Here is a 23194-nt window from a genome sequence, read left to right on the forward strand (position 1 = left end):
TAGATAGACAATTAAAATACTAAACAATATAAATAATAGACCACATGTTCAATTCACTAGATGTGCAGATCATTATTCTAAAATTAAAATTTAGGTGAATAATTTAAAAGTGTAGTGTATTTTTACTCTATTAGGACAATTTTAGAATCCATTATTCACGTTATTCACAAAAATTATTATCTACCTCTTTTATAAATTTTGGTTTGCTAATATTGGCTAGAAGAACTCAAAGAAAAACATAATATTATACTGTGATGCAATGAGGAGCATAAAGCACGGAAACGGACTCAGCCCTCAACATTTCAGTTACTATGGTGAATCGAAAATATGATGCATTCTCAAAAATCAAAATTGTTGCTAGAACATGCCCTAATTTTTCTTCTTCTTTATTTGAAAGGCACAGTTAATACAGAGAGGATTGAGAGTTCAATTTTTGTCCTTCACATGAGAGAAGGTATACTCTGTTCATACCTAAAGAAGTTAAGAGGATCAACCTTAGACTTGACATGTGCCAATCTATTGAAATTGTTTTTGAAATACTTAAAACCCCAAATGCTAGCTTGCTCATAGGATGTGTAGCCATGAATGTTATTTACCCCAATATCAAGGTCTCTATAGTTGAGATATGCTTCTCTAGGAGACTTTGACACAAAAGGTTCCATATAACTATATAGCTTCCTCATCCAATGGATGTGCCTTTGTGCAACCTCCTCTCCTTTTTCTTCCCAGTGCACAGCGTACTGAATCTGATACAACACTCCAGCTCTGTGTGGGAACGGAATTTCGGATTCCGGAATCTCACCCATTCTGCCTCCAAAAGGAAATATAACCATCAACACTCCTTTGCCACCATCTTCATAAAACAACCGCCACAATCCTTCTAAGCCACTTTCAGGAATAGGATGTTTGACATAATCAGATTTTGCTTTGAAACTGTCTCTTGTGACTTGACTTCTGTTGAGTAAAACCTCAAGAGGTTGACCACCGAATCCCCACGAGTGAAGAGTAAATTCGATCCAACTCATCTCCGTGCAATCTTCTTTAACCAAACCCAATTCAAGGAAGCTTTCTTGCATCAATGGAATAACCTTATCTACACCTCCAAGAAACAAACCTTGAAACAAGGCCTGTACAGTTAACTCCCCCTTATTACTGTGTGAAGAATTCACCATCTGCACCATGATACTAACGGTTAGATCCTTGGGGAGTTTACTTGCCACACTCTGCCATTTATGAACAAGCTTTGTTGCATTCTGTTCCAAGGTTCTAGGAGCTTTGAACAGTGTCACGGTTGATGGAACCGGAACGAGCTTGATCTTCCATGCTAAGATCACTCCAAAGCTTGCTCCACCACCACCTCTAATGGCCCAGAAAAGATCTTCACCCATGGCTCCCCTGTCAAGAAACCTACCCTTCACATCAATTATGTGAGCATCGATTATGTTATCGGCGGCGAGCCCATGTTTTCGCAAAAGGTATCCATAACCCCCGCCGCTGAATTGTCCTGCAACTCCTACGGTGGGGCATACACCTGCTGGAAAAGCAAGAGTACTGGTTTTGGTGCCAATGCTATAGTAAAGTTCACCAACAGTTGCACCAACTTGAACCCATGCTGTTCTGTCTTGTAAGTCCACTTGGATGTTTCTGTAGTTTATGAAATCAATGATGACAAATGGAACTTGAGAGACGTAGGAGATGCCCTCGAAGTCATGGCCTCCGCTTCGAATTCGAATCTGTAACCCGTGGCGCTGGGAACAGATTACAGTAGCTTGAACATGACAAGGTTGCAGGGGTGTGACAATGACAAGGGGTTTAGGAATGTTGTTGGATGAGAATCTGAGATTTTGAATCGAAAAGTGAAGTAGAGAATCGTAAGCGGAACTGGTTTTGGTGTAAGCAACATTGGAGATTGATGTGGAGTTGTGAAAGTGAAGGCACTTAAGGAAGTTTTCATGAATATCAGATGCACATGAAAATGCAAGTCCTATTGTTATTGCAACAATGAACTGTAAACTCAGGTTCTTCATTTTTTAGGTGGTTGCCAATTTAGGAAGAACCATTCACCTACTACTTAATTATATTATATTTTTGCTATATGATACCGTGTAAGAGACAGAAATTAGATTTATGCGCTCTGATAATTGATGCCAATTATTTCATTGACGGCAACTGCTACCTACTCTCGTTATGTGTTTCACTGTATAACTTCACAACACTATAATAATACACCGGAATAGATTCTCTCAATTTTTTTTTTATAATTTAAAAATTAAAATATAATTTTACACTATTAATTTTATAAATGAAATTAAAAATAAATAAAAAAAATAATGAAAGATTAGAGATAATATTTTACATTTTCAATTTTTTTAATAATTGAAAAAATTCATTCTCATAATACACACGATTTTTCATGTTTGTTATTCTCGTGTATTTTCATTAGGATATAGCTCTATTTATTTAGGAAAAGTGCACTTCTTTTAATATTTTATTTTTGACCATCTCCACTAAACCTACTTGGGAGACAAAACTTAGTGATCTCATCAATGAATTGGTGCATCATTATCAACATAATTGAGCTTTCAATTTCATCGTTTCACAACACATTGGATCATATTCATCGGTGCAACTTAAGTGGACATCACATTCAGAACAAAATAATATCATTTATTCTTCGGAAGCACGATTTCTTATCAACTAGATCAGTACGCGCGCATCAACTAAATTAATTATACCACTATGTTACATTTATACTAAAATTATCTATCATAATAAGCTACTAATATAAAATATATGTTAAAATATAAATATACATTAAAAACAAATTAAAGTACACATATATTTATATATAAATATATTAATAATTAATTTTAATGACTGATTTTTATGTATGAATAACATTTTTTATAATTATATTATAGAGTATAAATTTAAAAATACTCCATTATTTATGAATATATCTATTTATTTGCTGATATTTTTTAGAAGATAGTATTATATAGCATAATTTTAAAGTTTTCTTTGTATTTAAAAAATAATTATAAAAATTGACAAAAAACAATTGAGAGTAAAAAAATATAACATACAATTATATATAAATAAATTTTATTAATTATGATATATTAGAATGTTTGTGTAGTACGGAAATATTGTTATTAAAGTTGAACTAGTGGAAGATATTTTAGATAATTCATTTGAGAGAATATATGAGATGGAATAATAATATTAAACTTGTTACTAAATATATTTAAGTAGATCAAATAACATACACTTTGAATATTTGTAATTGAAAATTATTATTAGTATAGTTTTAATATAGATATTAATTGTATTTAATTGTTATTTTTTAATTTAATTAAGTAATAATATATATTAAATTTAATTAATTAACATTGTTGAGTTTGAAAAAATAAAAATAATAATTTGATAATGATTAATATTATAGCTTTGGGTTGAAAGCCCAAAAATGTATGTGATGTATATGTTTATTGTGTAAAAAAATAAAATGATCAAAACAAATCCAATAGTATGTGTAATTCATTTGGTTATATGCAACAGGCTCAAATCCTCTTAACAACACATTCTTTTTTTCTCTGGCCCGTAACTAAATGATCAAACACTCTCATCTCTTTTTTTACTCACGTGATTAACCTTAAATCAAAGATAAAAAATTTTAAAAGCAAGTAAAGAAAGAGAAATCTAGTTTGAAATTTCATCAAAATAAAAAAGATAATCACTAAATTCAAGCAATAAAGAGAAAAAAGAAAGAAAAGTCAGATATTAATGACAAAAGTAAAAATCAAATCAAAGGTTGAATCAGAAGCAATGTCAGCATAATATTTTCATTTTTGTGTTTTCATTCTAATTTGTTGAATCTGCATTCCTCTTGCATACACCGAGTTCGAGTAAGATGAAGAAATTGAAATTGTGTATCACTATTATAAATCAAAGGTCAAAAATAAAACTTGGAATCAAATAATAGATGAATGACTCAGATCCTTAAAGCTAAAAAAAAAAAGAAAGAGAAGAAGTTAGATAAAAATACATGCCAACTCTAATCATTATTGTTGTACTATCTCTATTTTGAATTACTGCTATAAAATTTTGGGGGAAGAAGAACAAAGTCAAAGATTTTTAACCAATTTCAAATTTTGAAAACTTTATCCTTCTTTAAAAAGGGTAAACAACTATAAATTAAAGCAAAGAGAGTGTACACATTGTTTGAACATTCATAACTTTTGAGCTTAAAGACAAATATGTGAAGTATTAGTAAAAGCCATTGAAAGAAAAGGTAAAGAGAGTAATCATAGAGAAAAATCAGAAAACTATTTCAATATTTTTTGTAGTATTTCTATTTTGTATTCATGATCTTAAGAGAATTCTCTTACTAAGTTGGGTGAGCACTTTAGGGTGTGTTTGGAGTTCACGTTGAGGAAGAAAGAAGCTTGTTTGAGCGTCTTGAACGTTTCACTTTTATGTTTGGCAATTTTTTAGAACTCTCAACCTAGAAGTGCTTATACCTCTAAACATACGTTTATCAGAAGCAAAAATTTCTAGCTTATGCGTTCACGTTGGAAAAGTTTGAGAATTTTTTTCCTTTTCTACCAACTTTATCCTTTGTTTTCTTCTATAAAAAAAATGCAAGTAACCATATAACTTTTACAATAGTTCTTTATGTATGTTTTTCATTCCAATTTTTTTTCATACAAATTTATTTCAATCACGGTCTAGATAAAAAAATTTATTATTTTTTATTTATATAAATTCTTTTTTCTATTTTTTATTGTACTATATTTATGTTGTGTATAAATTTTTTTATTTTTTATTTGGTTTTATTCATATGAATTTTATTTACTTTTTATTATATTTTTTTTATATAATATATGTTATTGATCGTAATTATTATATACGATGTTTGCATGTTTTTTTTCGTTTTTATTGTACTTCTGACTGTACTTTATTTTCGTCTTTATTATATACTAATTATAAGTAACAAAAGAGTCATAAATAATAAAAATTTATAGTCTAAAATGATACTAAATTAAAAAGTACTAACGGTACTAAAAAATTTATAGAACATTTTCTTTTTCTTTGACATTATAAAATGTATAATACTATCTTTCATATTTTTATTTTTTATTGTATTTATTTTATTTATATGATAAATATTTTTTATATTATTTTTTTAGTGTTCTGTTTTTTCATGTATATTATTATTTTTAATTGTTTTCTAGTTCATATGAATTTTTTTTATTATATGAATTTTTTATGATATCTCGTATTATTTTTTATGTATTTTATTAGTATTTTATCATGTCTCTTAATAAGTTCTATTCAAATATCTAAAGTAAAATAATAGAATAATATAAAAAATTATTTAAATTGATGTTTTTCATCTAAAAGTGATTTTGAGTAGTATAATCCAAACAACATTTATTTTACTATAATCCATTTTAATATAAAGATTGCCAAACATAAATCACGTTAACACAAACTTACTTTTCATCAAAAGCAAGTTTGCAAAATCAATTTTATACAAACTATAGTTTGCAAACTGTAATCCAAACACACACTTAGTGGTTGAAAGTCTAGAAAGTGAACTTAAGCCAAATCAAGTTTGGGTAGAAATTTGATTTGTCCTAGGTAGGATTGGGTAGAATCTTAGGAAATTAATGATTGTAATTTTTGTGAAAGATAGTAAAAATTTTACCACAATTATAATGGAGACTAAATGTAGACCACATTGCACTGGTGGTTGAACTAGGATATATGACTATGTCATTTTTTTTTCTCTATTTTGTTTTTATTTTTCATTTAGTATGAAACAAAATAAAATTGTTTCCTGCTTAATATATCTCACAGAAGTCACAATAACTACTCAGAGTATCCAAAATAAAGAATTTGCTCAGTTCTTGATCAATCATAAAGACATAAAATAAAATGATCTCCTATATAATATCAATTTGGCATATTCAACAGCAACTTAATTTTAAATCCAATTTGAAGTTAAAGTCAACAAGTTTCAAAGAGATTATAGATTCAATTTCCTCTCTTTTCTAAGTTATTGATAACTCTTACACATGATCAAAGTTTTGCATCATTTTGTTTAAAATCATATTATTTTTTATATCGTAAAATTGTCATTTATGTTAAATCAAAAATGCTATTCGTATATTTAAAGTAACTATTAAAATTAGCTATTATGTATTTCTATATAAATATATGTGTAGTTTAATTTATTTTTAATAAATGTTTTGTATTTTAATGCGTATTCTACATTAATAACTATTTTTAATAGCTAATTTTAATATATATCTAATATAATTGATGTAAAATTATTGGCCTGACATAATTATAATAGAATAAAGATAGGAGATAAAGATAAAGATGAACAATAAATAATAGAATTTATTTTCTAATTTTTATTTGTTTTCATTTTAAGACTTCTAGATTAAGGTAATTTAATTTTGATATTTTTTACTGCACAAAAATATTTTTCTCGTAACAATAAAAAAGATTATTTGATCTTTTAACATAAATATTAAAAAATATATATTTATTTTTTTATAATTATTTGTAAAAGAATAATAGAATTTGTTTTTTGGTTTGATTTTTTCCTTTTTAAGACTTCTAGATTAAGATTATTGGATTTTCATATTTTTTATTGCATAAAAATATTTGTCACAACAATAAAAAAACATTATTTCTTTTTTTAACATAAATATTTCAAAAAGATATATTTATTTTTTTATAATTATTTATAAAAATATTTTAGTATATATAGTGATATAATAATTTAAAAATAAATAAATAAATACTGATTAAAATAATATAATTGTTCATACTTGTCCCAATACTAAGACCTAAATTCAAATAAGATAAAAAAGTCTAATTTATAGATTAGTCTTCCCATATAACCGATCTCTTCTAAGGAGGTTGGATTTCAGTACAGACTTCACTCTAACGAAGTTGGGATCGAAGGTTAGCTAGCAGATAACACTTATTTAAATAAATAATTGTCTCTAAAATCTCTCATCCCACTTCCAGGAGCCATATTTCAACTTCCCTAAAATAAATAGACGGTTATCCTCTTTAAAAGGTAGAACTACACCAATAATGGCACCACTATAAATACACTGACACCCCTCAAATATCTCTAAGTTTCAATATTCTCTAAACCTGTTTAAATCCTTTATTGACTAAATATCGGAGTATCTTTACAAGTACTATCCCCCATTTCTTCTCACCTCTAAATCAGACACCGGCTTTCAGACGTAAATCATCTCCTACAGACGTTTGAATTAACCTCACAAGTCCGGCCCAATAATTTTCAATTTCCTATCATAACAATAATTTTTATGGCGTTTTTTTATTTGTCTAAATTTTATTATATTGATACATATTAATTATGGTACTCAAACAAGTACCATTAATTTTTGTGAGAAAGTCTAGGAGGCCAGCAACTTTTGTATTTTGTAGCCAGTACTTAACCATCAAAAGAAAGGTGAGTGATCTCTCACCATTGGATGGCCAATTAATATAATCTCACACCATTAAAAACATGATTAATGGCTAATTGATAGTTACAAAACACAAAAATTGCTGGCCCTCTAGCACTCCTCAATTTTTATATGATAAACAGGCGATGGAGAGATTATTGCTCAAATTTTGGAGGAACGTGTCAAAATGAGCTTCTAGTTTCTCCCGTCCAAGGCCCACTAGTTGAAAAATTAAAAATTATAATACAAGTACATGAAAAAGCTGAGCACAGTGAACAGTTCCATAGAAGACACTAGTGAAAACTCATCTATAATTAAAGTTAATAAATAATTTATCTGATTTGACTAGACGTGATTTTTGACCCGAGACACGACCCTACTTTTGCTTTTCTCGTTCTTCGTCATTATGCGCGGTGAAACAGTCCGACTTTTTTATAAATAATGTACCCGGACAACTAATACTCCAATCATTGCACTTACATAATGAAATATGAATAAGTGAAATTTCTAAATTACTATACAAATTAAACACAAACACACTTACTTCTATCACATCCATTAAGCCCTTCGTGGTTTTGCCTCCAATAAGATGAACCCTCACCCGTAACTGTCTACGATAGACTTTGCACCATACCTTTAATCCTTTCACTATTTAAGATGACTTATATGTTTATCAGATTCTAACACCATAAAAAAAAAATAAAAATGAAGTACCCAAGTCCATATTTGACTGTTGTTGTAATTGGCCTTTTATTTTCATTAGCATCTTCTGCATCTCATACTCATGATCATGAACACTTCCTTCATTGTCTTCAACTTCAGAACTCCACCTCAATCTCTGAGGTTGTTTACACACCTTCCAATTCCTCTTACTCCCCTATACTGCAGTTTTCCATTCAAAACCGTAGATTCTTATCCAAAACAACTCCCAAACCCCTTGTCATTGTGACTCCCCTCCATGCTTCCCATGTTCAAGCCACCATAATCTGTTCCCAACTCCATGGCTTGCAGATTCGAACTCGAAGCGGTGGCCACGACTTTGAGGGAGTCTCCTATATTTCTCAAGTTCCTTTTGTTATGATTGATCTCATAAACTACAGAAATATTGAAGTGGATGCAGAAACAAGAACTGCATGGGTTCAAGCTGGGGCAACTATAGGTGAACTTTACTATAGCATCAGCAAGAAAAGCAAAACTCTGGCTTTTCCAGCAGGTGTATGCCCTTCTGTTGGAGTTGGAGGGCACTTCAGTGGTGGTGGCTATGGATACTTGATGCGTAAATATGGCCTTGCTGCTGATAATATAATGGATGCTCACATGGTTGATGTGAAGGGTAGGTTTCTTGACAGAGAAGCAATGGGCGAAGATCTTTTCTGGGCCATTAGAGGTGGTGGTGGAGCAAGCTTTGGAGTCATCCTAGCATGGAAGGTCAAACTAGTTCCAGTTCCACCAACTGTGACAGTTTTCAGAGTTGAAAGGACTTTGGAGCAAAATGCAACTATGCTCATTATGAAGTGGCAGAATGTGGCAAGTATGCTTCATGAGGACCTAGCCATCAGGCTCGAATTAACGACAAAAGCCAAATTTGAAGCCCTGTTTCTTGGTGGTAAGGATAAACTCATTCCATTGATGCAAGAACGCTTCCCTGAATTGGGTTTGGTCAAGGAAGACTGTACTGAGATGAGTTGGATAGAGTCAACGGTTTACATGATTGGATCAAGTAGTAAATCCCTTCAAGTTTTGCTGCAAAGAACTCCAAGCCTGCCACAAAGTTACAAAGGGAAATCCGACTTTCTGAAACACCCCATTCCTGAAAGTGGTTTAGAAGGAATATGGCAACTATTTAAGGAGAACGGGGACAAATTTGCACTCATGGAACTATTTCCTTATGGGGGCATAATGGATCAGATTCCTCAGTCCAAACTTCCTTTTCCACATAGATCCGGAAACTTGTGCCTTGTTGGTTACCTAGATTCTTGGGACCAACAACGAAGAGATGAGGTAGCACAAAAACAAATCAAGTGGATTACAAGGATTTATAGTTATATGGAACCTTTTGCATCAAATTCTCCTAGAGCTGCATATCTCAACTATAGAGACCTCGACATTGGGGTAAATAACATTGGCTACACAAGCTATGAGCAAGCTAGCCTTTGGGGTCTCAAGTACTTCAAAAACAACTTCAATAGGTTGGCAAATGTGAAGACCAAGGTTGATCCTCTTAACTTCTTCAGGTACGAGCAGAGTATACCTTCTCTCGTGTTTAGGAGTAGCATATAGAAACCTCATATCTGAAATTATGAGGTAAATAAGCTGTTTTATTCTTTTTCTCCTATCTGTTATGCAGTGTGTCTCTTTTATAATATTGATGAAGATATAAAACACACTATGCTTTGTATTATGACTTTGAGACTACTAAGCCATACGAAGAAGAGAAGAGAGCAGTTTACTGTTACCTAAAATTTTCCTATAACTGAATCATAAAAATTTCACTTTTTTTATCATTTTGGAGGCCGAATGTAATTCATGAAAATGTTCTTTTCAACTTCATTGGCTGTGGATAGAGGTATGCACGGATGACATAGCCTTTTTGCTCTGAAAAACTACACAGTAGTGGGCTAGTTTATGTTTGTACTACCCCTTCATCACTTTTAATTGCATATAAATAAATAGATTTAATAAATCTATCAAAAGAGAGTTCTATAGTAATTTTCTGTTTTTCTGCATAAAAGATTTGCCACTATCCATCTTCATGATGACGTGACTGAATAATACATAGAGGTTTTTACTAGATAGATGAAATTTATAAGCTCTTAAAATTAGTCAAGATCCTGATGTTATAGTCCCAATCAACTAGACAAGCTCTTAATCATTTAGTAGTCTATACAGTTTTGCTAACCTACCCATTTCAAAATATATGTTCCCATGTGTATTAGTATATGACTAAAAAGGCACAGAGGAAAAAAAACCAAGGAAGTGGTAGTGCAGTTAACTCCTCTATACTGCAGTTTGAAGTATTCAATTAACAACTATATATTTGCATTAAAAAACAGCACTATACCCAACATGCTTCCATGTTCAACCCACCAGGCTTCATAGCATCTCGAACATTTGGTTGTATAACATTTCTTTTAACATGTTCAAAAGAGTCATGAATATGATCCTGGAGTTCTACCATGCTATAAGATCAACTAATTTGATTATCCCACAAATTGATATCCAACATTTGATTATAACATGTTCAGAGGTAGCATGTCGGACAAAAAAGATGAAAGAAAATTAGTAACATTGGCTTTAATATTGGAAAGAAACAAACAAATTTACATGTTTGACAATCAGTAATCTACATGTTGCAATGAAAAACATGTTAACAACACAACTAACAAATTACCTAACCACCTGAGAATCACCAGAGTAAAAAATCACCTAAGAGTTCGTTTGAGGAAAATGTACTTGATTGGAATTAATCACAATCCAGAAAGTATTTCCCATACGCACCTTTCACGCTTGGATGCAGAGCAAGGTATCATGCTGTGGCACACAACACCAAAATTAATTAATTTAGAGAACAAAAAATTATTGTTATCTCTATATTAATTTTGGGCAAGTATTAATAGAATTTACCTGTGGGACGTTTTTCCTTATGAAAAATGTGAACATCTTCAGAAAATTTACAACAAAATTATATTATTGTCATAGAGAAATAATGATGAAGTAAACTACTACTTATGTTTTTGGCGAGACAAGATATGTGATAGAAATATTAGTAAATTTTTCTCAAGACGTATCTGATATGTATTATAATCAAACTGTGTTTTTCTCTATTTCTATCTTAATGTAACCAAATATTTTTTTTTATCATAGTGTATCTATATATTTTGTGTTATAAATACTAACCAAACACAATAATAAGTATAGAGTTCAACATTGACTCATACCTACCATATCTACTAATCAATGAAATTGGATCTAATTCAAATAAGATTTATGCATCCAATATAGTAGTAAATATAATGAGTCGATTCAATATTTTACATTTAGGTAAAAATAACATCTTAGACAATGAAATTCTACGAAATATGCATATGCATATGTATATGTTCATGGAGAATTAATGACTTACTCATGAGTAGAGTAGAATGCCTCATAAGAGGACTCATTACCACTCTCGGGTGCACTGAATTGGCTATGATGTTCACACTTCCTGTAAACCAAAGGAAAAAGTTTATCCGAGATAGACAACAATAATGCCTGATTAATCTTTTATTTCTGCAAATATGGCCAATTTTAGATTTCAGTTGACCCTTATACATAGAGTTTGATTTAGATCCAAATATATTTCAATAACCATTTATTTTAAGTTTTTGTTTTGTTTTTGGTCCATAGAATAATCATTAAGTTTGTTTTAAATTCCTATAGAAATTCGTAAATGTCTTGTATTGGTTATTTTTCTTATCAATTAATTAAAAAATTTGATTAAGAAAATCAACTTATTCAATAATATAACAAAAATATATTTTTTATTCTTGTTTTTTTTCCTTTGAAAGTTTAAGATACTTATCTACTAGTCTACTAGCATATATAATTGGAATAGAGAAAAATTTGGTGTACAAATTTTTATTTTTAAAGTATCTTCTGTTATGATGTTATTATCCTTTTTCAAATTGTTTTGTGGCACTTATTTCTCTTCGGTATATACTTGTGAGTTATATATGTCTATCCATATTACATATTGTCTGAAATTCTCATTAGATTAGTAAGTTCTAATTCAAAATTTATTGTAAGGGCTATGTTTTTTTTTTTTCCGGTTTCAGTCACTAAAGGATAAGGATATCATTTGTGTTATCATCTTTATTTTTCACCTTTGTATGAGCAAGACTTGCTATACTTCTCTGACATTTGTGGTGTTAATGAATGAATAGAAGTTTCTGATGTAGATTTATGTTGCAGATGAAGTTTTGCAGCTGTGAAAACCGGGTGGCTGAAAAGTTTGGGATGAAGAAATGCAGGATAATAGCTACTTGGATGAATTCATGGAAGGTACTCATTCCTTTTACAAAAACAAAAGGAACAAGGCAAAAAGTAACACTCAAGTACCCGAAGACAACTAAAGGATAAAAACATTTCAGCTGAATAACAGTCCCAACTCCCATATTAACATCGTTAGATTATTTATTTGTTCGTTGCCTTTCTCTTTTGCTACCATTTGGGATTGGCCCATTGTGATTCTTGATGCAAGAAAGCTTCCTAGAATTGGGTTTGATCAAGGAAGATTGTATTGAGATGAAGTGGATAGAGTCATGCTTTACATGGTTGGATCAAGTGATCAATCCTTTCAAGTTTTGCTTCAAAGTGCAAAGAACTAACTTCACCACAAACAAAGGGAAATCTGACTATCTGAAACATGCATGCCATTCCTGAAAGTGCTTTAGAAGGAATATGGCTACTGTTTAAGGACTGGGACAAATTTGCATTTGATTAAATCTTCAATATTAGACCACAATGTTACATTTGATTCAGAAAGCTGGAAGGTGGCATTCAAGGAACTTACAAAATACATGATCTTATCATATAATCATATAAGAAATAAGGCAAACTAAAACTATACTATCCACTGAAAATGATATGAATTTGGAAGGCAAATCTTGAAATCTACATATTACTTATAACATGGAAACAGAAGAATATCATTGAACAAAACAACAAAGCTGAATAGGTCATACAAGATGATTGCCTCAGTTAGTGGGAGGATCATTATGAAGAAATTCTTGAATGGTTGAAGGGAACTCCAATCCTCCAAAAGCACCATCAGAACCCTCAGAAACAAAAGCAGCTTTCCCTAAAAGTAAATGAGCAAGTCTCAAAGGCTCTAACTTGTCTTGCCCACCACCACTGAGGAAGTGTTTGATCCAACCATCTAACCGCTTCACCTCCCTGCGACACTTGGGCCCCACCACTCCAACGATCTTTGAATGAAACCCACCTTCACAGTGGCAAGAATCCCCATCTTCTTCAACGATCTTTGAATGAAACCCACCTTCATCATCCCGTTGTTCCTTCTCCGATAAGCCCAAGAGCTGCATTAGCCTCTCAATGTCATCATCATCAGTCACTGCAGTTTCATCACGTTGAGTAGCATTGTTTACAGTTCCATCACTACATGGAAGAGTAGCTGTGAATCCTTGAGGAATAGAGAGGAACGCAAGAGGAGGTTCACTGCTATCTTGGGGAACAACACCATAGCCATGAGCGCTGCCAAGGAACATGGCTGAACAACTAGAAACAGAGTCGCTTCCTTGTGTCTCTTGAGATTGAGATTCTACTGGTGCTGTATGCTCTAATTTTAGTCTCTTTTCAACCTGAAAGCACCCAAATTCAGATTACAGGCCAGCCCTAGAAATCTAGAATTACGTATATGGATTTGTTCGAAATTCGATTACATTGTAGACAATACCTGCTTTAGAGACGAAAAGAATTTGGAATGCGACTTCGATAATGCTCGCGAATTCTCCATCTTTTTTTTCCCTCTATCGTATTAATCGCTTTTTAGTGGCGCTACTGTATATCCAGATATCCTCACTCTCTCTTATCAAATATTATACACGAAATATTAATTAATTAATTTCTTATCAGTTTCCATTTAGTATCATTTATCAATGCTCATGAAAAGGCGGGACTAGAAGAGAGAATATAAATCATGATCGCAGAAACAATGAGGCAGTTAAGAAAAAAAGATGTAATTAACATTCAGTGAGACCAAATAGGTACACGATTCACATCATACTAATTCACATTCTCAAAATCCCAAATCCCAACCCCACAGCTGATTTCTCATTTTTTTTTCCCTTTAAGGTTTTTTTTTTTTTTTGTTCAAAACCCAAGAGCTAAACGCAGCGTTCACTTTCCGGGGACAAAGTTGGTGGCATAGGCCCAGGCGTTGTTGTTGACTGGGTCAGCAAGGTGGTCAGCGAGGTTCTCCAATGGGCCCTTTCCAGTGACAATAGCCTGAACAAAGAATCCAAACATCGAGAACATGGCTAACCTACCGTTCTTAATCTCCTTGACCTTGAGCTCGGCGAAAGCCTCTGGGTCGTCAGCAAGGCCCAATGGGTCAAAGCTGCCACCTGGGTAAAGTGGGTCAGTAACCTCTCCAAGAGGCCCACCGGCAATACGGTAACCCTCAACGGCTCCCATCAAGATGACCTGGGTGGCCCAAATGGCCAAGATGCTCTGTGCGTGGATCAGGCTTGGGTTTCCCAAGTAGTCAAGCCCACCCTCGCTGAAGATCTGTGATCCAGCCTTGAACCACACAGCCTCTCCGAATTTGACACCGTTGCGGGCCAAAAGCTCTGGGAAGACACAGCCCAAAGCCCCAAGCATGGCCCACCTGCTGTGGATCACTTCGAGCTCACGGTTCCTGGCAAAGGTCTCTGGGTCAGCGGAAAGCCCAGCAGTGTCCCAGCCGTAGTCACCTGGGAACTCACCAGTGAGGTAGGACGGGGGCTCACCGGAGAATGGGCCCAAGTACTTAACACGGTCTGGGCCGTACCATGGGCTTCCTGAGGTGGCTTGCTTGGTGGCGGTTTTCCTCATGGAGATTCTTCCAACTCCAAGCTCAGGGACTGATGGGCTGAGCTTGACGGCCTTGCCGGCCAATGATGGGGAGGAGAGAGCCATGGTGGAGGCGGCCATGATTATATGCTTTTAGTTGATCAGTTGTTGCTGTGTGAGTGGTGTTGATGAGTGAGTGGTTGGAAGCAATGAGTTGAGGTGTATATTTATATAGAGGTTAAGTGGTTGCACTCTTATCTTGTGCTATCTAAAGCTTCGATTTCATTGGAGCCTCCAGATTGTGTCACTGGAATTCTATGTCCACATGGCAACCCCTAATCCACTAATGGCTCAGATTCTCCTCAATGGTTTGCTGACCAATGGAGCTGTTACACGTACTACTTCAGGATTCCACTAGATATGTACGTTGTATGAATAATTGAGCTATTTACTTCTCTCTCTTTTAATGTGTTGTGTTATTTTGCACGTAAAATTAAATAAAACGGGTTTTTGTTAAAATGGTGGGGCTATTATTCCTTCAATGTTTCGTAGGTGGAAGATATTTTCTGGGTCCACTGTTTCTGTGGTAAGACGTTTGAGAACCACAAAATTTGAAATGAATGCAGAGTGCAATGGATACATGCTACGTTTTGTTTTACATAAAATAAATAAACGTAATGCATTTTCTGAGAGGAGTTTTATTCTAGTCTTTGAAACTTGATTGATAGTTACACAGGTCGATTTTAATGGGTGGGTCAATTACGTGACCGAGTTTATATTTGTGACAATTTAACATGATCGAGACCATCCTCTTCTTGTTCGTGTTCTTTCTTCGAGTACCTATCTTCAGAAAATCAAACAACTCATACCTCAAGATGGAGAAGATATTTTTCATTTCATGTCTGGATGGAATTTTTAAACAAATAAATCATTAACTAAATTAGTAAGAATACTTCTAGCAAAAGTAAAAAGAAAATTTAATCTATTTTCACGTGACATGGTGACGGTGTGGTTGAAGAGCACAAGCATTCTGGTCCACAAGTACAATTGGTGGTCCAACTATACATGTTTAGGTGATACTTTTTAAGTTTTACCCGTTCCCCATTTTAGAGTTCATTTAACAGATAACAGATAAAGCCTATCCAAAATCTAATGTGCCACTTTCTTATTGGGCGACACACAGGTATTTATGATATTTTTATTTTAGGCATTTAATCTGTTTTCAAGGAAAAACTGACAAGAAACAATCCAACCAAAAAAGAAATTTTTTAAATGCTTTGTAATAGACTTTAGATTTGATTATTGTTCAAATTTGTAAGGGATCTCTTGTAATCCTAATCCATCACATTCTTTTATTAGTTCATAACTTAGGTCTTATTTGGTTAAATTTTTAGGAAAAAAAAATTCAAGTAATTTTTTATTAATTTTTTAAAAGTAAATATAATTTTATATTTTGATATTTTATGTAAAAATATTTTTTTATTTAATAATTATATTTAAGTATAATAATATAAAAATATATTTTTTTATTTATTATGTTAAAATATTTTTTTTTAAAAAAATATAAATTGTCATTTTTAAAAAATATTTGTTTTTAATTTTTTTAGTGTTTTTATTTTTATTACTAAAATTTTGTCAAATACATTAATAAAATATATTTTTTATTAAAAAAAAAATTTCTATCAACTTAATAGCACCCAAAGAAGCACTTAATATTTAGTTGGCAGGTAAATCAAATTATAAGTGCATTTTTTGGAAAAACATAGGTCGTATTTGTTTATAAGTACAAGGCATTAAAATATGATTATAGATATATAAAATCGTATTTAGTAGATAAAATATAAATAGAGATATCATATTTTAAAATATCAAATTAGTATATTATATATTTTTTCTGTTAAAAAAAAACACGAACTAAAGATAGAACTTATTTTTTCTTTGTATTGCTATTATCAATTTTTTGTAGTTATATTTTTCATTATTCTATTTTTCCTTCTAAACTAGTTCAGGCCAATTATCTTCATTATCCTCAAAATGGAATTCAATGATGTCCCCGTTTAGAAGTTTAAGATCAAACATGGATTCCAATAGGTTCATTCCTCTTGCTGTACTGTTCAAAGAACCACTCTAAGCTCACACTCTTCATTTGAATCCTTTGATGAAAATATTGAAACATCCATGCTCAGAATCATAGTTTCTAGTGACTAAACTTGATCATTAAGTATTCAGAAGTGACTAAACAGAAATGTTAAGTTCATTTTGGTTGTTCTACAAAATTAACTGCATAGAAATGTTAAGCTGTAGTTTCATAAGGTGCTAATATTTCCAATTACCAAGCATGTAATAATATTATATCTATTTAAACTAGCAAATTGCAGAAAAGAAATACTAGTAGGATCTTCAGCTTCTTGTAAAACTAGTTTATTTTTAATTTGTTGTTCATACTTTGTTTTTAAATACTTTCTTTTATAGATAACACGAAAATTGAATTTTTAAGTATGAAGAGGCTAATATATCCCAATCAATCAGAGCCTTAGGAACATATTTTATTTCGGGAAATGTTAGGTAAACAATAACTATTTTGAACAATATGAACAAACACCAATCAAATAAAAATACATTATACCATAATTTAATGCTATTAATTAAATTTACTCGTTTAACCTTATTAATTCACATTGTTCACACATTGTTCAAAATAATTGTTGGTTACTTATACTTTTTCATTTCAAAATTCAAATAAGACTCATTTCTATCCGTGAACAATATAAATAACTCTACACAATTACCTATAAGAAACACAAGAATATGTAAAATCATTTCAAATATTTTTTTTACAAAAATATTGTGGTACACACAAAATTAGTAACCAAATTAATCGTTCTATATTTATGTATAAATATATATTATTTAACTTAGTTTTAATAAATATTTTATATTTTAATGTATTTTATATACATTTATTACATAAATTCATACTAAAGAACTATGAGTTAAATTTCAGAGTGGTCCCTGAACTTGCACTCGAGCCTCAAAGTCGTCCCAAAATTTGCATTGGCCCCAATATTGTTCCCGAATTTAACAATGGTGACTCATGGTCGTCCCTAAAATATTTTTCGGGAAATATTCCCAAACGGCGTGATGACATATATGGAGAGGCGCCACGTTGGATATCTGACGTGGCTGTTATAATTTTTTAACTTAATTTAGTCCCTGAATTATTTTATAACCCTAATCCCTAATTTATTATCAGAAACCACTCTGTTTCTTCTTCTCTGCTCTCCTTCGTCTTCTCTGCCATTATTGAGCTACCATTGTTGAGCGTGATTTGAATGGGTCATGATGGGTGGAGGCAGCAAATTGAGGTTATGATGAAGGCGCGAATGTTGGAGGTTATGATGCTCATGATGAATATCATGATGAGTCAAATGGGACATATTCTTGGTATTCCGAAGAAATGAAGACACCCCCTGACTTAGAGGATGACGACGTATTTCCTGCAAGTTAATGCAGTGTTTGGCAACAGAAATCAAATCATCATCACCAATCCTATTGGTTCTCCACCCATCAACGTGAAGCTTCCTCAACATCCCGCAGTTCTCAGCAACTAGATTGAGACCCACATTTGAACACTCAGCGGTTGTCATAATGTGCAAAGTGTCCAAATTCAAACACTTAGACAAACCCACAAGACCCACATCGCTAACTTGAACCTTCTCAAGGTGAACATCAACCAATGCAGCGTGGAGGTTCCCAATCTTCTCAAAGGTGTCATCCCAATCTCCCAAACACCCAATTACCTTCAAAGATCGAAGCCTTTTCGACCCAATCATAAGGGGCGCGAAGCTTTGGCCATTCACGATCTCCTTCAAGCAAACAGAAGTCACCGACGTCGTTCCAGAACCAACCACCTCCTCGCCATCGTGGGCCCCACGCAGCCGCTTAACGAAGAGCTCTTCCAAACCCTGACAACGGCTAACGACAGCGTTGATTCCCTTAATGCTGAACAAGCACGAAGTGTAAGATAACTTCTTCAACGCCTTGCAGTTTTCGCCAACAGCGGCCATTCCTGCCTCCGTTATGTCACGGCATCCACGGAGCTTGAGCCACGTTAGGTTAACGCATCGGAGCAAAATTAGGATCAAACCTTCGTCATTCACGCTCGTTTTGGAGGGTGGAGAGGATTGTGGAGTGAGAGGTCTATGAGACGAGAGAAGAAGAAAGGGCGCGATGAAACTGCCATGGAAGAAGAAGAAGAAGAGGTCTGGGATGATGGGCATGAAAGTGGGGATGCATACGGCATCGTTTTGGCCATTAAGGACCAATTTGTCCTCCAACAATTTGTTTCCTATCCACTTCAGCAACCGTAACGGATACATCACTCTTCACCCCTCCACCTTAGCAATCTCCGTTACCGTTTCGAGTAGTTTCGAGCACCAATTTCACGGAAGGATATAATTGTCACGGAATGTACATGGTGAGGAATCGAAATGTATTTTCCAATTTCAAGGGACGAAAATGTCAGCATTTTAAAAGGTCAGAGATCTATTTATCTTTTATTCTAATAAAAAATAAGATCACTATTTTCACATATTACAAAGTTTATAAAAAAATTTAGACAAAAAATCAATCCTCAATAAAATTATACATTAGTTATGTTAAAAAATTAAATAATATATTAGATATTATTATTTATGTACTAATATACACATATATATATATATATATATATATATATATATATATATATATATATATTATCGATTATTAAGTTATAATTAATTTCTAACTTAATTTTTGGTAATTAAAATTTAAATTATTAAAATGATTAAATACTGAATATTTTGCAGCTAATTAATTTTATTTTTGTTATTAAAATTTTAAAAATGGTGAGTTGTTAATGAATTTTGAATTCAAATTTAAATTTAAATTTGTGTAAGAAAATATTTTAAATTTTATTTTATTAACCAGAATTAATTTTAAAATAAAAAATTATTTTATACATCATATTATAAAATAGTGTAGTCATTCATTTTTTTTAATGGCAATTATTATCAAATAAAATAATATAAAAATGGAGAAAAAAATATATTTCAATCTAGGAATAATAATTCATTTTTCAATAGAATAAATTATATATTGAATAACAAAAGTTATTATTGTTTCTTTTTACACAAATTAATATACTCAACTACGGTGTTTTGGTAATATTACCAAAAAATATTAATCAATCTAGTAGCTTTTGTAATGATATAAGTTTATAAGTTTAGAAGCTTGAAAATTATGTCATAAAATATAAAATTTTAACCGGTAATAACGTTGATCATATTGTTTGACTTTCTGATTGAATATGATACCAATAAATAAAACTGTCATAGTTAAATTTTAACAAAGGCAAATCTCCATAAGTATTGCTCTCATCAATGAGAATTGTTCTACTTTTAAGACAAATACTATTTTTTTCATTGTATTTTCTAATTCGGCAGGTCAAAAACTAATCCTCTACGTATTGAAACTTCATTTATTAAGGGTATGTCGCTAGCCAATAAATTATTATATACACAAAGTGGGATTCAAAACTCTAATACTTACTTAGGTAGACGAGTGAGATGACCACTCAATTAATTCAAATCAATTAAAATAAATACTAATTATTTTTAATATTAAAAATAATTAAACTTTAATTTTAATTATAATTTTATAAAATATATATAATAATAATTATTATATATATTTTTATTTAATTTCTTTTAATAAAAAAATTTATATATTTTTATTAATTATCCCGTACAGTACACAGTGTATGAAAACATACACTAATTAATGGTAATGTAACAGCAAAAATAATTATAGTATTTAAAATTCAATGGTTAAGCCCTGACAAAAAAAATGTTTTAGCACGGCCAATAAAATAGAAATAAAAATCAATTCCCATTAAAAAAAAGAATCAAAATTAATGTGAAGAAAACATAGAGTGGCAGAGGGCAGAGGGGGTGATAAAAATGAAATCCCGCCAGTTTTAGGGCACACTTTTTCCTCCGTCCCTAACACCCTTCACTCTCTGGGGATTTTTTGGCTTTTTCGTTGGTAGATCTCTGTGACTGTGTGTGATTGCCCCTCTTTCTATCTCTCTCAGGTTCATCTACAACTCTTTCTCTTGTTTCGTTAGTATCATTAACTTGATCTAAGTTTTTATATCTAATCTCACTGGTTGAACCGAACTACTCTATTGAGTACTTTTAAGCTCCCAGCTTTAAGTACGAAGTTGAGAAAATGTTGATTTTTCCCCTTCGTAACATTCATTTAGGTTTAAGTTTTTCGGTGATTTTGTAATCTGATAGTTTGAAGCCTCCACAGGTTTTGGGAAAATTAGCAATTGATTTTCCATGGCTAACAATCCATCACAGTTGCTCCCCTCAGGTTTTTACTCTTCTGATTCAGAATCAATGGTTAATTATAATTTTGTTGGGGGATTATAAGAGAATAATTGTGGTTGAAATATGCAGAGTTGATTGATCGGTGTATAGGTTCAAAGATATGGGTGATAATGAAAGGTGACAAGGAGCTTGTTGGCACTCTTAGAGGCTTTGATGTCTATGTTAACATGGTCCTTGAAGATGTTACTGAATAGTAAGCCTCTGCTTTTGCTCAATTTTAGATGTTATCGATGTTTTTTTTTTTTTTTTTTTTTTTTTTTTTTTTTTATTGTGTCGATCAACCTCATTTGCTGTTATTAGATTTTGTATATGTTTAGGTTGTTTCTTTGAACTACACGTGCATTTTGGGCATGATGATAATAACATGGAATAGATGACTGTTGGTTTCGAGTTTTGCAGTGATGCTTTTACAATGCTTGCTAATTCGGTTAAACTTTTGTGCCATAATTCCTCGTTTTCAGTTTCCTTAAATCTTGTTTGCTTAAGTTGCCTAGAATATTGATTGAATTGTTTTCTTTCTCGGTTATTTTTTTCTACCCTCCCTTGTGGAGAATGCTGAATGCATATCCTTATAATTATTTGGGGTGTTTGAGATATCAGGTGTGGATTTGTTTGTAAGGCAACTCTAAACTATACACACATACGAGATAAGGAGAAAACCTTCTTAATAGAACGTTTTTGCATCTTGATAACTTTATTAGCATTTGCTTTTGTATTTATTTGACAGTGAGATAACCGCTGAAGGGAGACGGATAACAAAGCTTGATCAGATTTTACTTAATGGAAACAACATTGCCATTGTAAGTCCGAATTTATTTATTTTCCTTACAGTCCATGAAAGTTTTTGTTAACAAATTCAGTTCACCATTTTGCATTCACAATAACCTCAAATAGTTCTTTTTAGTTGTTAATCTGCATCACTCGTGTCATGTTGAACTGATACTAACAATTGTCTGGTGTAATGCAGTTGGTCCCTGGTGGTTCACCCGATCCAGAATGAATACTGCTACTTAGTTCCCTCTTTTGGTAATTGTTTTGAACTATAGTGTTCTATGCATCAAAGTCCTCTATTTTAACGAGGCTTCTAATTCCAACCTAGATTTTTGCTCGTCTTTTTGTGTTTAGATACGTGTTTGTAGTGTAATGGCTGTTCAACTTCGATCATCATGGTGAATTATGGATTGTCTGATGTGACAAGTAATGCAACTGATTACAAGAGTTAATTCTGTGCCTTCGTATTCGTCTTTATATACCTACCGATGTTGCTTTTTTATGTTGCTATTGAGTGTTTAAAGGTGAATGGTGAACTTATTGTCTAGATAAAAGTCTTTTTAAGTATTACTCATAACGATTTTGGTCTGTCAGTTGAACTGTAACATCAGTGGTGGTTACCATATCTTTCTTTTTCTCCTTATGTAAAGCTGTGGATTAGCGTTTAGAAAGAGGGCATGTTTTTTGGAGAAACAAATTTCTCAACATGTTAATTAGGAGGAATTTGAACGGGCATAAGAACTCCACAATTTGTAACTTATATTTTTTGGTTTCGTCAAGTATAATTTCACACGTTATCCACTTAAATTGTGAACTTGCAACAACAAACGGAAAAAAAAAATTCGTGTACCTGGTTCAGAACTTGTAATGTTTGACAAAGACCTCGCAGGATAGTTTATGCTAATTTGTTTCTTTTTATTTGGTCACAGGTAAACG

At 32.1% G+C, this 23194-nt stretch overlaps 6 protein-coding genes across 7 annotated transcripts; 2 read left to right on the forward strand and 4 right to left on the reverse strand.

Annotated features, from left to right (window-relative positions):
* Positions 1-192: 192 nt before the first annotated feature.
* On the reverse strand, positions 193-2059 carry LOC130968807 (tetrahydroberberine oxidase-like). Its single transcript, XM_057894272.1, has one exon. The coding sequence runs from the start codon at positions 2025-2027 to the stop codon at positions 441-443; it is 1587 nt and encodes a 528-aa protein (XP_057750255.1). The 5' UTR covers positions 2028-2059; the 3' UTR covers positions 193-440.
* Positions 2060-8058: 5999 nt separating this feature from the next.
* Positions 8059-14531, forward strand: LOC130968808 (tetrahydroberberine oxidase-like). Its single transcript, XM_057894273.1, has 2 exons — positions 8059-9733; positions 12450-14531. The coding sequence occupies exons 1-2, from the start codon at positions 8205-8207 to the stop codon at positions 12451-12453; spliced, it is 1533 nt and encodes a 510-aa protein (XP_057750256.1). The 5' UTR covers positions 8059-8204; the 3' UTR covers positions 12454-14531.
* On the reverse strand, positions 13235-14172 carry LOC130968810 (uncharacterized). The gene is made up of 2 exons (XM_057894276.1): positions 13954-14172; positions 13235-13858 (listed from the first exon to the last, which is right to left on the reverse strand). Exons 1-2 carry the CDS (start codon positions 14011-14013, stop codon positions 13235-13237), a joined length of 684 nt encoding a protein of 227 aa, XP_057750259.1. The 5' UTR covers positions 14014-14172.
* On the reverse strand, positions 14221-15268 carry LOC130968809 (chlorophyll a-b binding protein of LHCII type 1). Its single transcript, XM_057894275.1, has one exon. It carries the CDS (start codon positions 15189-15191, stop codon positions 14397-14399), a length of 795 nt encoding a protein of 264 aa, XP_057750258.1. The 5' UTR covers positions 15192-15268; the 3' UTR covers positions 14221-14396.
* Positions 15269-18358: 3090 nt separating this feature from the next.
* LOC130967267 (F-box protein SKIP2-like) lies at positions 18359-19429 on the reverse strand. Its single transcript, XM_057892086.1, has one exon. It carries the CDS (start codon positions 19427-19429, stop codon positions 18359-18361), a length of 1071 nt encoding a protein of 356 aa, XP_057748069.1.
* Positions 19430-20961: 1532 nt separating this feature from the next.
* LOC130968648 (sm-like protein LSM5) lies at positions 20962-23107 on the forward strand. 2 transcript variants are annotated; one of them, XM_057894040.1, is made up of 6 exons: positions 20962-21186; positions 21408-21470; positions 21557-21680; positions 22215-22287; positions 22455-22513; positions 22613-23107. In XM_057894040.1, the coding sequence occupies exons 2-5, from the start codon at positions 21437-21439 to the stop codon at positions 22485-22487; spliced, it is 264 nt and encodes an 87-aa protein (XP_057750023.1). In that variant the 5' UTR covers positions 20962-21186; positions 21408-21436; the 3' UTR covers positions 22488-22513; positions 22613-23107. The 2 variants fall into 2 exon arrangements, with proteins under 2 accessions (XP_057750023.1, XP_057750021.1); XM_057894038.1 differs by having other exon boundaries at positions 22455-23107.
* The last annotated feature ends 87 nt before the right edge of the window (positions 23108-23194 follow it).

This window comes from Arachis stenosperma, chromosome 3, assembly GCF_014773155.1.
Source record: "Arachis stenosperma cultivar V10309 chromosome 3, arast.V10309.gnm1.PFL2, whole genome shotgun sequence".
Lineage (NCBI taxonomy): Eukaryota > Viridiplantae > Streptophyta > Magnoliopsida > Fabales > Fabaceae > Arachis > Arachis stenosperma.